The 15,808-nt window shown below is 37.9% G+C and overlaps 1 protein-coding gene across 1 annotated transcript; it reads right to left on the bottom strand.

Moving 5' to 3' along the window:
* Window positions 1-4,053: 4,053 nt before the first annotated feature.
* On the bottom strand, window positions 4,054-14,947 carry LOC126672422 (uncharacterized). Its single transcript, XM_050366372.1, has 9 exons — window positions 14,903-14,947; window positions 14,648-14,656; window positions 8,598-8,972; window positions 8,234-8,327; window positions 7,169-7,378; window positions 6,036-6,940; window positions 5,187-5,255; window positions 4,735-4,744; window positions 4,054-4,292 (listed from the first exon to the last, which is right to left on the bottom strand). Exons 1-9 carry the CDS (start codon window positions 14,945-14,947, stop codon window positions 4,054-4,056), a joined length of 1,956 nt encoding a protein of 651 aa, XP_050222329.1.
* Window positions 14,948-15,808: the final 861 nt, after the last annotated feature.

Raw genomic sequence — 15,808 nt, 5'->3', positions numbered from 1 at the left:
CTTAAATCGCTAAAAAGGTGAAACGTTTGGTTTTGTTTAGTAACGTTTGTAAACGTTTAGCTTAAATTGCTAAAAAAGGGAAACTTTTGATTTTGTTTCGTAACATTTGTAAACGTTTGGCTTATATCACTAAAAAGGTGGAATGCTAAAAAGGTGAAACGTTTGGTTTTGTTTCGTAACGTTTGTAAACTTTTGGCTTAAATGTCTAAAAAGGTGAAACGTTTGGATTTGTTTTGTAACGTTTAAATGTTTGGATTGGTTTCGTAACGTTTTAAACGTTTTGCTTAAATTGCTAAAAAGTTGAAACATGTGGATTTGTTTTGTAACGTTTTAAATGTTTGGTTTTTTCGTAACGTTTGTAAACATTTGGCTTAAATTTCTTAAAAAGGGAAACGTTTGGATTTTTTTCGTAACGTTTGTAAACATTTAGCTTAAATCGCTAAAAAGGTGAAACGTTTGGATGTGTTTCGTAACGTTTTAAACGTTTGGATTGGTTTCGTAATTTTTTAAACATTTTGGCTTAATCACTAAAAAGGTGATACGTTTGCATTTGTTTCGTAATGTTTGTAAACGTTTGGCTTAAATCCCTAAAGATGTGAAACGTTTGGATTTGTTTCGTACCGTTTGTAAACTTTTGGCTTAAATTGCTAAATAAGTAAAATGTTGGATTTGTTTCGTAATGTTTGTAAACGTTTGGCTTAAATTGCTAAAAAGTTGAAACGTTTGGATTTGTTTCGTAACATTTGGCTTCAATCGCTAAAAAGGTGAAACGTTTGGATTGGTTTCGTAACGTTTTAACCGTTTGGCTTATTGTCACGATCCAAATTATTAAGCCGTGACGGGCGCTCGGGAATGGGATTGGTAGCTCCGAAACCCGTAGTAAGCCTAAATTTACTAAAAACGTTTTTGCAAATAAATAACATATACACAAACGGAAGCAAACATATATACAAGTATTTATACAAGATTTTCTAATATCCACGTGGGCTCTAGTTACTATACCTCTTACAAACTGGCCTCACCGGATTATATACATACTAATATATCATAAATATATCACCGGCATCTGGTGCCATGAACCAAACACTAGATACGTGTCTCGGGATAACTCAACCGAGTTCAACCTCGTATCTAATATTCATATATCCAACTTCCATATTCGCATCATGCATACATATCAAATCATTTCACATAGTCTAAACACACTAGACTGGTTGAATTACTTGTGATAACACAGCCTATTGACACCCAATATGTAACTAGTTTCTTCGGATCGCATACTAGTTCTCGTACTTGAAATTTAATAAAAGCATATAACATATTGGCAAATCATATATAATGCGATGCGTTTAAATAAATAATATATAAGATTGTCATGACCCAATTTCATGAATCGTGACCGGCGCTAGGGTATGGGTATGGTCGTACCAAAGCCCGTAGCAAGCCTCGCGGATAATAGTTAAACATACAAATTAGTTATAACAACTTAATTATATAAATAAAATGCTCGGCTAAAACCCGAGACTCAACGGCATGCCTTAATTATAATAAAAAAAATAATAATAATCCAAAGTGAACATGCCAATAATAAATAGTCGCTCAAATCGACAATCCCAAAGTGCAATAATAAGTAATGTATAAACTAGTTCCACTGCGGTCGAAGAGTTCGAAAACTAGAAACTAGTTTAATAACATAAAAACCTCCGAGGAGTCAAAAGAATCGGAGTGGACCAGCTTTCAAATCATAAACCTGGAAAATTTGGGAAAACAACGGGGTCAGATATACTGAGATGAGTTCGCAATACTATTTACATTTATTAAGTTTAAAACCCTTAAATCAAAACATTTTATACTAATATAATATGATTATGGAAAAACAGTATTGAAATGATCCCAGCGTAAGTATGACATAGCATACCGATAAACCCAGAGTGGACGGGAACAAATCCTCGTCAATAAATATACCAGCGTGAGCAAGACTTTAGTCTGCCGTTTCCCAGAGTACTTACCGGTGCACACAGTCTCGATACAAGCCTATCGAGTAGCTCGTTTCAATCCAGTTCCATAATCCGTAAAAACAGTTCGCAAACAGTTATAATATTAAAATAAATTACGGTACTTAATAAAGCGGTAAATAGCACTACAAACTCACTGCTTGCTTATCCACGTGATCTTGGCAAACAGCTAACCCTGGTTCGACTCCGGAGCGCGAGTAGTCGAAGAGTCTAAAAATAAATAATACGTTAAAATCACTCAAACCCCTAATTCTAAGAATACTAGACACCACTTAGGACTAGCATAATTAATAAGCCAGGTAAAATTATAGAGAACCACAATCTCAATTAAATTATAATGCCGTAAATAAATCAAGCGTATTGAGTTCAAATTAAAAATCCATCTGAAAATATTAATTAAATAATATTTAATTAATAATTAGAATCCTTTCCTCAAATAGTGGGGTAGCCGAGTTTCCTAAAACTACCAAGCCTAACCCCACATGTCGGTGACCCAAGTCTAAACCGACCCAAGTGATATCTCAGAATTATAAGCCACAGTTTATAATTATAAAATTAATAAAATGTTAATTAAATATCAAAATGAACTCAATAGCTTGAAGACCAAGTAATTATAGTTATCAGCAAAAATATTTCAAATAATTAAATAACAATTTAAAGCCAAAATATCACTTTAGCCCGCTAAGCTAAAATCTCATATTATTAATTAGATAATAATTATTCATAATTATTAATTAAATAAAATATCAAATTTTCCCTTAATAATAAATCACATAAATAATTTAGAAGTTAAATTAAAATTTAATCACGTAAGCACATAAAGCCAAAGATAAAAGTGTCACCCGAGAATTTGTAAATTTATAGATTATAAATAAAGATCCACCTTTAATTTATAATAAGTAATAATTTAATTATAAATGAATTTAAAATATTAATTTTTAGATTTTTTTAAAATAAAATTATCAATTTGTTTTATTTTAATTTAAATGAAAACTCCCTAGTTTAAGCTAAAACTATTAATCAAAAGTTCACATGCGAAATAACAATAACTTACTTAAAGAATCAATTAAATTAAAACATAAAAACCCAAGGACCATTCTAGCCCTTTCGCCACCACTACCAAGCCTTCATTTCAAACCAACATCTCCTGCCCAGATTTCCCGCTAAGCCTTTTATCCTTAACAATTCAATTTCAAAGACCACCTATTTGAACCATTAGTTTTTAATTAAACAAACACTAATAAAGCAAGGTCCTAATAACCACCCATCCATAATTATGACTGAACCTATAACACGGCAACTGAACCTTAGAGTCACATTAATGGCGAAGCCGAAACAAACTAAAACGATGATCATGAAATGAAGAAGGAGTCACAAGTTAAGGCTAAAAGATTAACAACCCGTAATCCCGGATACTAGTATCAATTAAAGTCCAAAATCAACACCAAAAAGGAAGGCAAGAATTTGGCAGAAACAATTTAAAATACTTCAATTTATAACCATATAAAACGATGAAACGGCAGCGATTACTACGGGTTCGTTTACGTACCGTTTGACGAAAGAAAGGTATAAAATCGTAGAGGAACGAGTCTACTATCACGGGGAATAAATGGAACTGATTTCGATCTACAAACGGCTGTGAAACGGATTGAAAAACGAAAGTATCGTTTTAGAGCCAAAACAGAAAATAACTTAAAAACGGTAAAACGGCGGCGATTGATATGGATTCGTTTACGTACCGTTTAATCGAAACTAAAGAGCCAAGTCGTAGAGGATCGAGTCTACTATCTCAGGGACGAAACATAATCGAATTTGGATCTGAAACTAGAGAGAACGATCCAAATTACGGAGGTATCGATTTAAAGCTAAATCTTGAATTTAAGAACAAACCTTACCAAATTCTTTTCTGGAAACTTTGAGATGAATTTAGAGCAGCGATTTCTAAAAAAATAAGTAAAGGGATGACAACTAGGGTTTATTTGCTGTGTGGTGAATGATTTAGGTCGAGAAAAATAGATGTATATATGTAGGAATTAGGTTAGAATCGAGTGCAAAGTAGTGAAGTCGAAAAGGCAAAAATGCCCTTAGCAAAGCTGCTAAGGTCTCGGTAGCAGCAAGCCTGATGATAAGGTCTCTTTGAGACCAGATCCAAAATTTTGTGGTTCAACCGTTTGGTTGAACCACAACCAAAGGGAACCTGACTCAATCCAAAATTGAACCGAATCACGAATCGAACCTCCAAACCGAAAAAGACCCGAAAATTTACCGTAAACCCCCCTGAAAATTTAAAAAAAAATTACGGGTTATTACATTCTTCCCAACTTATTAAAAATTCGTCCTCGAATTTAACACAATAAACACATAGCACCAAAAAACAACACAAACACTTATAAAACTCATAAAAATCAAATAACAATCAATTTTCGTACCTCAAGGAAATAGAAAAGGATAGCGATTTCGCATATCCAACTCGGTCTCCCACGTGCACTCCTCAACAGAATGGTTCCGCCATAAAACCTTGACCATCGGAATCTCCTTGTTCCGTAACTTACGAACCTGCGTATCAACAATCTCAACAGGCTGCTCCTCGTAAGATAACTCATGGTCAATCTCAACACTCTGCGGTACTATCACGTGAGAAGGATCAGAAATACACTTCCTCAACATGGAAATGTGAAACACTGGGTGAACCAACGACATATCTTATGGCAACACTAACTTGTACGCCACTGATCCAATACGCTCAATGATCTCATACGGACCCACATACCTCGGTGCTAACTTCCCCTTAACACCAAAACGCACAACGCCCTTCATAGGCGAAACCCGAAGAAACACGAAATCTCCAACCCGAAACTCCATGTCTTTCCTCTTCGGATCAGCATAACTCTTATGCCGACTAAACACTGTCTCCAGTCTCCGCTTGATCAACGGTACCTTCTCTGAGGTAATCTGAATAATCTCTGCTCCCGAGAGCTTGCGCTCGCCAACCTCCTCCCAACAGATAGGAGATCGACACTTGCGCCCGTACAGGGCCTCATAAGGTGCCATCTCGATACTAGCGTGGTAACTGTTGTTATAGGAAAACTTAATCAAAGGCAAATGAGTATCCCAGCTACCCTGAAAATCCAGAACACACATCCTGAGCATGTCCTCCAAAGTCTGAATAGTCCTCTCAGACTGACCGTCAGTCTGAGGATGAAAGGCAGTACTGAAATCCAATCTCGTACCCAAAGATTCCTGCATCGCCTTCAAAAACCGAGAGGTGAAAACTGAACCTCTGTCCGAAACTATCGACACTGGTACACCATGGAGACTCACAATCCGATCGATGTACAAATGTGCCAACTTCGAAGCCTGATAAGTAACCTTGATCGGTAAGAAGTGAGCTGACTTGGTCAAATGGTCAACTATCACCCAAATCGAATCATACCCCTGTCGGGTACGTGGCAACCCAACCACAAAATCCATAGCGATTCGCTCCCATTTCCACTCTGGAATAGGTAGCGGTTGCAGATATCCAAACGGTCTCTGATGCTCTAACTTTACCTGCTGGCAAGTCAAACACTTAGACACAAACTCTGCAACATCCTTTTTCATTCCGCTCCACCAGTACGTACCCTTGAGGTCATGGTACATCTTGGTAGAACCCGGATGAACACTGTAAGCTGACTTGTGCGCTTCCTCCAGAATCTGGTCTCTCAAACCATCTGAATCCGGAACACACAATCGAGATCCGTACCTGAGAACTCCATCCGCCAGAATAAAATCAGAATTCCCATCCAGATGGATCTCATCCATAATCCGTTTCAATTGTGGATCCTCAGCTTGTGAAGCTTTGATCCTATCAATCAAAACTAGTTGCACCTGCAACTGTGCCAATAAACGACCCTTCTGCGAAACCTGAAATCCGTATCCCGAAGCTAACAAACTATGCCACTCACGAACCATGGGTCTCCGCCCAACCTCAGAAATATGGGCCAAACTGCCCGAAGACTTGCGACTCAACGCATCGGCTACAACATTAGCCTTACCCGGATGGTACTGAATAGTACAATCGTAGTCTTTCAGTAACTCCAACCATCTCCGTTGTCTCAGATTCAGCTCATGCTGATCAAAAATGTACTTCAGACTCTTATGATCAGTGAAGATCTCGCAAGTCGCACCGTACAAATAGTGCCTCCAAATCTTGAGAGCAAAAACTACAGCTACTAACTCCAGATCATGAGTAGGATAATTCACTTCATGCTTCTTCAGCTGGCGAGAAGCATAGGCAATCACCTTACCATGTTGCATCAGAACGCACCCCAAACCGATACGAGAAGCATCACAATACACAGTGAACCCCTCAATGCCAGATGGCAAAGCTAACACAGGAGCTGTAGTCAGAATCTCTTTGAGCTTCTCAAAGCTCGCCTCGCACTTGTCAGTCCACTCAAACTTAACACCCTTCTGTGTCAGTTTAGTCATCGGTGCAGATATTCTGGAGAAATCCTGCACGAACCGACGGTAGTAGCCAGCTAACCCCAGAAAACTTCTGATTTCGGTAACTGACCTCGGCCTCTGCCAATCCATAACCGCCTCAATCTTCGTCGGATCAACCTTGATCCCATCCTTTGACACCACGTGTCCTAAGAAGGTAACTTGGTCCAGCCAGAATTCGCACTTCGAGAACTTAGCATACAGCTGATGCTCACGCAAGGTCTGCAATATCGTTCTCAAGTGGAAAGCATGCTCCTCCTCACTCCGAGAATAAATCAGTATGTCATCAATAAACACAATAACGAACTGATCCAGAAACGGCTTGAATACCCGGTTCATCATATCCATAAACGCTGCTGGTGCGTTAGTTAACCCAAAAGACATGACCAGAAACTCGAAATGCCCATACCGCGTTCTGAAAGCAGTCTTAGGCACATCGATGTCTCGAATCCGAAGTTGATGATACCCGGATCTCAAATCAATCTTTGAAAAGCACTTAGCACCCTCCAACTGGTCGAACAAATCATCAATACGAGGAAGAGGATACCGGTTCTTGATAGTAACCTTGTTCAGCTGTCTGTAGTCAATACACAGCCGAAATGACCCATCCTTCTTCTTGACAAACAACACAGGAGCACCCCACGGAGAAGTACTCGGTCTGATAAAACCACTAACAAGCAATTCCTGTAACTGTTCCTTCAACTCTTTCAGCTCTGCAGGAGCCATCCGATACGGAGGTATCGAAATAGGAGCTGTCCCCGGAGCGACATCAATACAGAACTTGATGTCACGATCAGGTGGTAATCCAGGCAACTCCTCTGGAAACACATCAGTGAACTCATTCACTATCGGAACACTATGCACGTCACCACTGTCGCCCTCTAAATCACGAACCACTGCTAAGAAAGCCTGGCAACCCTTGCCCATCATACGCTTGGCCTTGATCGCCGAAATTAGATTCTTAGGTGCTTCTGTCTTTTCTCCTTGGAAGGAAAAAGGCATATCACCAGGAATCCCAAACAATACCGACTTTCCTCGACAGTCGATAGAATCAAAATGGCGTGAAAGCCAATCCATCCCCAAGATGACATCAAAAGATAACACGTCAAGCATAATCAAATCAGCACTAAGATCCCTATCATGTATAACCACAGAACAAGACGGATAGACCACGTCCACCACAACACTATCAGACAAAGGCGTAGATACAGATAAAGGCTCTAACAACCTAGATGGTGTCACACCCAACTTAGCAGCAAAACTCGAAGAAACAAAAGAGTGTGATGCACCCGCATCAAATAAAACTAAGGCATCTACAAATGAAATGGGAATAGTACCTTGCACCACGGCGTTTGATGCACGAGCATCCTGAGGAGTTAGAGCAAATACTCTGGCCTGACCCTGTCCCTGCTGCGGTGCCTGAGAAGAACTGTAACTACCCGAGCCTCTACCACCGTTCCCACGGCCACCAAAACCACGCCCTCCTGAACCACGGCCCCGCTGGCCACCAAACGAAGCGGCAGGTTGAGAGTACCCTGCCGAAGGAGTGAAAACAGGTCTCTGCTGCTGAAAGAACGGCTGAGCAACACTAGCCGACGACATCTGTTGCCCAGATGACGGACACTCCCTAGCAAAGTGACCCTGCTGGCCACAAGCATAGCAACTACCTGGTGCCACTGTGCACTGTCATGAATGTCTGCGCCTACAGTTCTGACAAAACGGGACGCTAGAAGTACCACTGTAACCGCGACCAGATCCACGGCTACTCCCACTGTAACCAGAACTGTGAGAATACGGCTGATATCCTTTTCGAACACCTCCTTTCTGACTCTTGTACTGGGAAGGCTTGTGCTGATAGCTGCTGCTACCACCCTGCTGCCCACTACTCTGAAAACCACCGCTCGCCTTCTTCGTCTCAGTCATTTTCCCAAAGTGCAGTAAATTTGCCTCCATCCAACGGGCACTGTCCACTACAGCAGAAAATTCCTTGGTCGTCTCAGTCAGAAGGCTAATAAAGTCAGCACCCAGACCCTTCACGTATCTGTCGTTCACCCTCTGTTGTTCAGTCTGCAGATCTGGGGCAAAGCGACTCAGTCTCACAAACTCAGTAGTGTACTCATGTACTGATCTGTCTCCTCTCCTCAGAACCAACAGTCTGTCTCTGAAACCCTCTGTCACTAAGAAAGGTAGATAAAATTCCTTGAATTCTGTCACAAAGTCCGCCCATGTAATAGTAGCCATAACTGCGCGAATCTCCCTGCGAAACCAGTCATTTGCAGCACCCTTCAAGGACATATCCACTAGCATAACGGTCTGTCTCTCAGAAGCCTGTAGTCTCTGAGCATTCCGCTCAACCTCCTCCAGAAAATCTAGGGCGTCGCCGTCGCCCGCAAACTCAGTCGGCTTCAGCCTCAAATAAGCCAACACCAAGTCCCTGTCAGTGATTCCAGCACCACCAACCGCAACACCACCAGCCTGTGGTACCTGTTGCTGCACAATCTGTCCCAGCACAGCATACTGGTTCTGCATGGCAATCTGTCCAGCCTGCAGTTGCACTTGATTATTCTGGAGTGCAGTGATCCCAGCTAGAAACGTCGTAAAGTCAAATGGATCGATAGGAGCTTGTGGTACACCTGGTGCCTGAGCGCCTGCACCACCACGTCCCCTACCTCTACCTCCAGCAGCCTGACCTCTGCCACCCCGACCTCTGCCAGCTCGGCCTCTACCGGCCGGAACTCCACCTGCACGTCCCCTGCCAACTTGAACCTCTGGTTCATGTTGGTCGACCTCAATCGACATAGCATCATCAGCTTCAGCCTCAGCCTGAGCTGCAGCACGCCTACGAGTATTCATTCCTAAGAATGAAACAAACAATTCTCAAAAAAAGGCCCACTTGGCAACACCCAGAGTATAATTAAACAACTTAAAAATTATCAATTTATCCAGAGTAATAACATTAACATTCCAGAGTAAAGCAAAAATTTTGCAGAGTAAAACATCAGTAACACATAAGACCGACTCAAACATCCCTAAAGGTGAAGGTAGAAGTTTTAAAAACAAAAGATGACGTTTCAAAAGACAAAACTTGAATCCTAATTCCGCAGTAGATCCTATGACTCAAAAACGACCTAACAGAGTAAACACATAGTGAGCAAATGGCCTTGGTTTGAAACCAAAGCTCTGATACCAACTTTGTCACGACCCAATTTCATGAATCGTGACCGGCGCTAGGGTATGGGTATGGTCGTACTAAAACCCGTAGCAAGCCTCGCGGATAATAGTTAAACATACAAATTAGTTATAACAACTTAATTATATAAATAAAATGCTCGGCTAAAACCCGAGACTCAACGGCATGCCTTAATTATAATAAAAAAAAATAATCCAAAATGAACATGCCAATAATAAATAGTCGATCAAATCGACAATCCTAAAGTGCAATAATAACTAATGTATAAACTAGTTCTACTGCGGTCTAAGAGTTCGAAAAATAGAAACTAGTTTAATAACATAAAAACCTCCGAGGAGTCAAAAGAATCGGAGTGGACCAGCTTTCAAATCATAAACCTGGAAAATTTGGGAAAACAACGGGGTCAGATATACTGAGATGAGTTCGCAATACTATTTACATTTATTAAGTTTAAAACCCTTAAATCAAAACATTTTATACTAATATAATATGATTATGGAAAAACAGTATTGAAATGATCCCAGCGTAAGTATGACATAGCATACCGATAAACCCAGAGTGGACGGGAACAAATCCTCGTCAATAAATATACCAGCGTGAGCAAGACTTTAGTCTGCCGTTTCCCAGAGTACTTACCGGTGCACACAGTGTCGATACAAGCCTATCGAGTAGCTCGTTTCAATCCAGTTCCATAATCCGTAAAAATAGTTTGAAAACAGTTATAATATTAAAATAAATTACGGTACTTAATAAAACGGTAAATAGCACTACAAACTCAGTGCTTGCTTATCCACGTGATCTTGGCAAACAGCTAACCCTGTTCGACTCCGGAGCGCGAGTAGTCGAAGAGTCTAAAAATAAATAATACGTTAAAATCACTCAAACCCCTAACTCTAAGAATACTAGACACCACTTAGGACTAGCACAATTAATAAGCCAGGTAAAATCATAGAGAACCACAATCTCAATTAAATTATAATGCCGTAAATAAATCAAGCGTATTGAGTTCAAATTAAAAATCCATCCGAAAATATTAATTAAATAATATTTAATTAATAATTAGAATCCTTTCCTCAAATAGTGGGGTAGCCGAGTTTCCTAAAACTACCAAGCCTAACCCCACATGTCGGTGACCCAAGTCTAAACTGACCCAAGTGATATCTCAGAATTATAAGCCACAGTTTATAATTATAAAATTAATAAAATGTTAATTAAATATCAAAATGAACTCAATAGCTTGAAGACCAAGTAATTATAGTTATCGGCAAAAATATTTCAAATAATTAAATAACAATTTAAAGCCAAAATATCATTTTAGCCCGCTAAGCTAAAATCTCATATTATTAATTAGATAATAATTATTCATAATTATTAATTAAATAAAATATCAAATTTTCCCTTAATAATAAATCACATAAATAATTTAGAAGTTAAATTAAAATTTAATCACGTAAGCACATAAAGCCAAAGATAAAAGTGTCACCCGAGAATTTGTAAATTTATAGATTATAAATAAAGATCCACCTTTCATTTATAATAAGTAATAATTTAATTATAAATGAATTTAAAATATTAATTTTTAGATTTTTTTAAAATAAAATTATCAATTTGTTTTATTTTAATTTAAATGAAAACCCCCTAGTTTAAGTTAAAACTATTAATCAAAAGTTCACATGCGAAATAACAATAACTTACTTAAGGAATCAATTAAATTAAAACATAAAAACCCAAGGACAATTCTAGCCCTTTCGCCACCACTACCAAGCCTTCATTTCAAACCAACATCTCCTGCCCAGATTTCCCGCTAAGCCTTTTGTCCTTAACAATTCAATTTCAAAGACCACCTATTTGAACCATTAGTTTTTAATTAAACAAACACTAATAAAGCAAGGTCCTAATAACCACCCATCCATAATTATGACTGAACCTATAACACGGCAATTGAACCTTAGAGTCACATTAATGGCGAAGCCGAAACAAACTAAAACGATGATCATGAAATGAAGAAGGAGTCACAAATTAAGGCTAAAAGATTAACAACCCGTAATCCCAGATACTAGTATCATTTAAAGTCCAAAATCAACACCAAAAAGGAAGGCAAGAATTTGGCAGAAACAATTTAAAATACTTCAATTTATAACCATATAAAACGATGAAACGGCGGCGATTACTACGTGTTCGTTTACGTACCGTTTGACGAAAGAAAGGTATAAAATCGTAGAGGAACGAGTCTACTATCACGGTGAATAAATGGAACTGATTTCGATCTCCAAACGGCTGTGAAACGGATTGAAAAACGAAAGTATCGTTTTAGAGCCAAAACAGAAAATAACTTAAAAACGGTAAAACGGCGGCGATTGATATGGATTCGTTTACGTACCATTTAATCGAAACTAAAGAGCCAAGTCGTAGAGGATCGAGTCTACTATCTCAGGGACGAAACAGAATCGAATTTGGATCTGAAACTAGAGAGAACGATCCAAATTACGGAGGTATCGATTTAAAGCTAAATCTGGAATTTAAGAACAAACCTTACCAAATTCTTTTCTGGAAACTTTGAGATGAATTTAGAGCAGCGATTTCTAAAAAAATAAGTAAAGGGATGACAACTAGGGTTTATTTGCTGTGTGGTGCATGATTTAGGTCGAGAAAAATAGATGTATATACGTAGGAATTAGGTTAGAATCGAGTGCAAAGTAGTGAAGTCGAAAAGGCAAAAATGCCCTTAGCAAAGCTGCTAAGGTCTCGGTAGCAGCAAGCCTGATGATCAGGTCTCTTTGAGACCAGATCCAAAATTTTATGGTTCAACCGTTTGGTTGAACCACAACCAAAGGGAACCTGACTCAACCCAAAATTGAACCGAACCACGAATCGAACCACCAAACCGAAAAAGACCCGAAAATTTACCGGAAACCCCCCAGAAAATTAAAAATAAATTTACGGGTTATTACAAAGATATAATATCAAATAACTATCATAGATAATACACGAAAGTAAAATGCAACTCACTCGGACCGCTATCCAATCTATGACGTGGTCGATACGATAGTATGCTCGCACTAGCCCACGTCTGCTGATCTCACCGCTCGTTGACGCGTCTGTTGCGTATTAATTAGCATTTTATAGTTAGACGTGTATTTCATGTTTATATGCGTAATACTTGTAAATCCTAGGTTTTAGTTTTACTCTTAATGTTATTCGTGAACTCGATGCTCCTTTATCGTATTCACGACATATCAGACTCCGTTTCTCGTATTCAAGAATTATGTAACTTGCTTATCATTTTGCACTTTCGCTTATTACCTAAAACGTCGAACTTAATCTTAATTTAGGATTCTCGGGGTCCATGATTAGTTTTTAGGGTCTATTATCCGTAAATATTGGAATCTAGGTCGAAATAGGGGCAAAAATATTATATTGGTCCCTCGAACTAGCTGTGCGGGCGCACAGGAGGTATTGTGCGTCTGCACAGTACGTTGTGCGTTCGCACAGCCTATTTAGGCTGTGCGTTTGCACAGCTCCGGGGACCTTTCTCTGGGCCGTTCCGCACCCCTCCGACCTTCACAACCTACTAACAACACCTTTCTACACAAAACCCGTCATTTAGTTTTTCCGAAAACCTTAAAAACGACTTAGATACATCAATTTCAGTATAAATACGACATACCCTCTAAAACAGCCCATATAATCCGATTTTTGACACCAATTCTAGAGATTTTACCTTAAAACGAAGCTTAGGATCAGTAGAGCTTCCAATTCCGAAAGATCAACGCGAAAATCACTTGAAACAGACGTCGAATGGAGAAACGGCGAGCGAACGGCGGTAATGATCGACGAACGCAACGGGGAGAGAATGAGAGCTTCTGGAGAATTTTTCCTTCTTCTTATTCATATCTTTCTCTTTATATATAATGGTCAATGTACCATTTAAATCCTTGTTTTCTTTGATTGTTGCCAATAATCCTTTAAACTTTTCTTTTGTTCAATTTATTCCATTGCTTAATTAATTAACACTTTAATCATTTCGTATACGTATTATTTATATCTAATAGAAAATAAGATCCAAAAATTTATATTTTCCCGTCAAATGTTCATAAATTTCAATTCTTGAGACTTAATTAGCTAAATTACCACATTAGTACCTAAACTTTATTTTGTGACCTTTCTTGCCATTTTTCCTTTTAGTCCCAATTCCAACTTTAACTTAAGATATATTATTTAATTCCTAGTAATTATCTTCCTGAAACTGACTTATAAAGGTCTATTTATCTTAATTTCTCAAAAATCTTTCCGATATTGTCACTTCGAAAACTTAAAACTTGGACCCGGTCCAATTAAATAATTTAATCATATGGGGTATTACACTTATATCGCTAAAAAAGTGAAATGTTTGGATTTGTTTCGTAACGTTTGTAAACGTTTGGCTTCAATCGCTAAAAATGTGAAGAGTTTGGATTTGTTTTGTAGCGTTTGTAAACCTTTGGCTTAAAGTAATTTTTCAAAAAGATTTTCTTAATTAATTTATTTAAGATAATTAGTTTTGTCTAGGATTTTCTTTGTGGTAATTTTCTAAAATAAATGTTTCGGCATTTTATTTACAATTTTACATTGCAAGTTTTGACTTTTCTTTTCTGACAGTTTTTATTTACGAAAAATACCTTCTTCTTCTTTTTTAATTTCAAAAATACCTTTTCGGTTTTCAATTTCGATTTTCGGTTCGGTCGACCGAACCGACCAAATCGACCGACAGTTTTTTTATATAGTGTAAGATTAGTGTATATATAGTGTTAATTTTTATTTTTCATAGATTTTTTTCCTGGAATGTTTTTATTTATTTTTTATAGTGTAACAGTAGTGTATATATAGTGCTTTTATGCTGTTTATATAGTGTAAGATTAGTGTATATATAGTGTATAAGTAGTGTATTTATGGCATTTTGTAGTGTTTTTGTGGTTTATACCATGAAAAACTGCAAATATACCATAAACACTGCAAATACACCATAAACACTGTAAATGCACCATAAATTAATTTTTTGGCGTAATTATTATTTATAATAAAAATTAAATATATATGTGAAGAGTTTGGATTTAATTTATAGCGTTCAATTCGTAATTTAAATTAATTGTTTTGTTGGTTATTAGTTTGATTAACTTTTTATTTTATTTTAATTGGCCCATTTGATTGGCCTAAAATCCATTTTGATGTTTCTTACATGGCCATCATGGCCCATGCATCTCTCAAATATGACGAGACCCATTTTTCTTTGATTCTTTTGTTTGAAAAGAAACTCTTTTACTGCAACTTTTATTTCCTTCCTTAAATATCACGTTTTAAACCCTAATTCCTTTCCATGTGTTCCTCTATTATTATAAATTGTAGCCGTCACTTCCATAATCAAATTTCGCTGAATCTTATGTTGTAAATCCCTCTCTTTTGGCTTGAACATTGGTAAAAAAAAGAATATATTGTTCATAATTCTCAGTTTTCTTCTCTTAAACGATGCTTTGGTTGCTTGGTTCGTTCTCCTTCGTATTAGAACCAAATTGAATTCCGTCTCGTCTCAGCGATAGTAGACTCGGTCCTCTTCATCCACTAACTTTCGGAATTGCTTTTGGTACGTTATCTTTCTCGTTTCGATTGCCGACGTCTCACCATTTGTTTTATTCTCTGTTTTGAGTTAAAAATCGATGTCTTCGTTATTTGATCCGTTTTCATTCGTTTCAGTGTTAAATTGAAATCCGTCTTGTCCCAGTAATTCTAGACTCTCGCCTCTACGATTCTCATCTTTGTTTTTGCAAAACGGTACGTAAATCTATCCGCTATAGTCGCCGCCGTTTCATCATTTTTATGAGTTATTATTGGTTATATTCTTCTAAAAGTTTCTGCCGTTTTTTTTTTTGTTATTTTGCATAGTTATGATTCTTGTGTTGGTGGTTTATTATCTCATGTTTTATTAGTTAGTAGCTGAAACTGTAAGGTTTGAGATTGAATTCCTTATTCGTTCTTCCTTGTTCTTAATCCTTCGGCTTCGGTTCTTAACGTTCTGTCGATGCCTTGGTGATTTGATTTTGATGTTGTGTTGTTCCAAGGCTGATGTTATCTGAAGATTCTTGTTTTT

Source organism: Mercurialis annua, linkage group LG3 (genome assembly GCF_937616625.2).
Source record: "Mercurialis annua linkage group LG3, ddMerAnnu1.2, whole genome shotgun sequence".
Lineage (NCBI taxonomy): Eukaryota > Viridiplantae > Streptophyta > Magnoliopsida > Malpighiales > Euphorbiaceae > Mercurialis > Mercurialis annua.
Note: the sequence above shows the minus strand (reverse complement) of the source record. Positions and strands in the feature narration are given on the sequence as shown.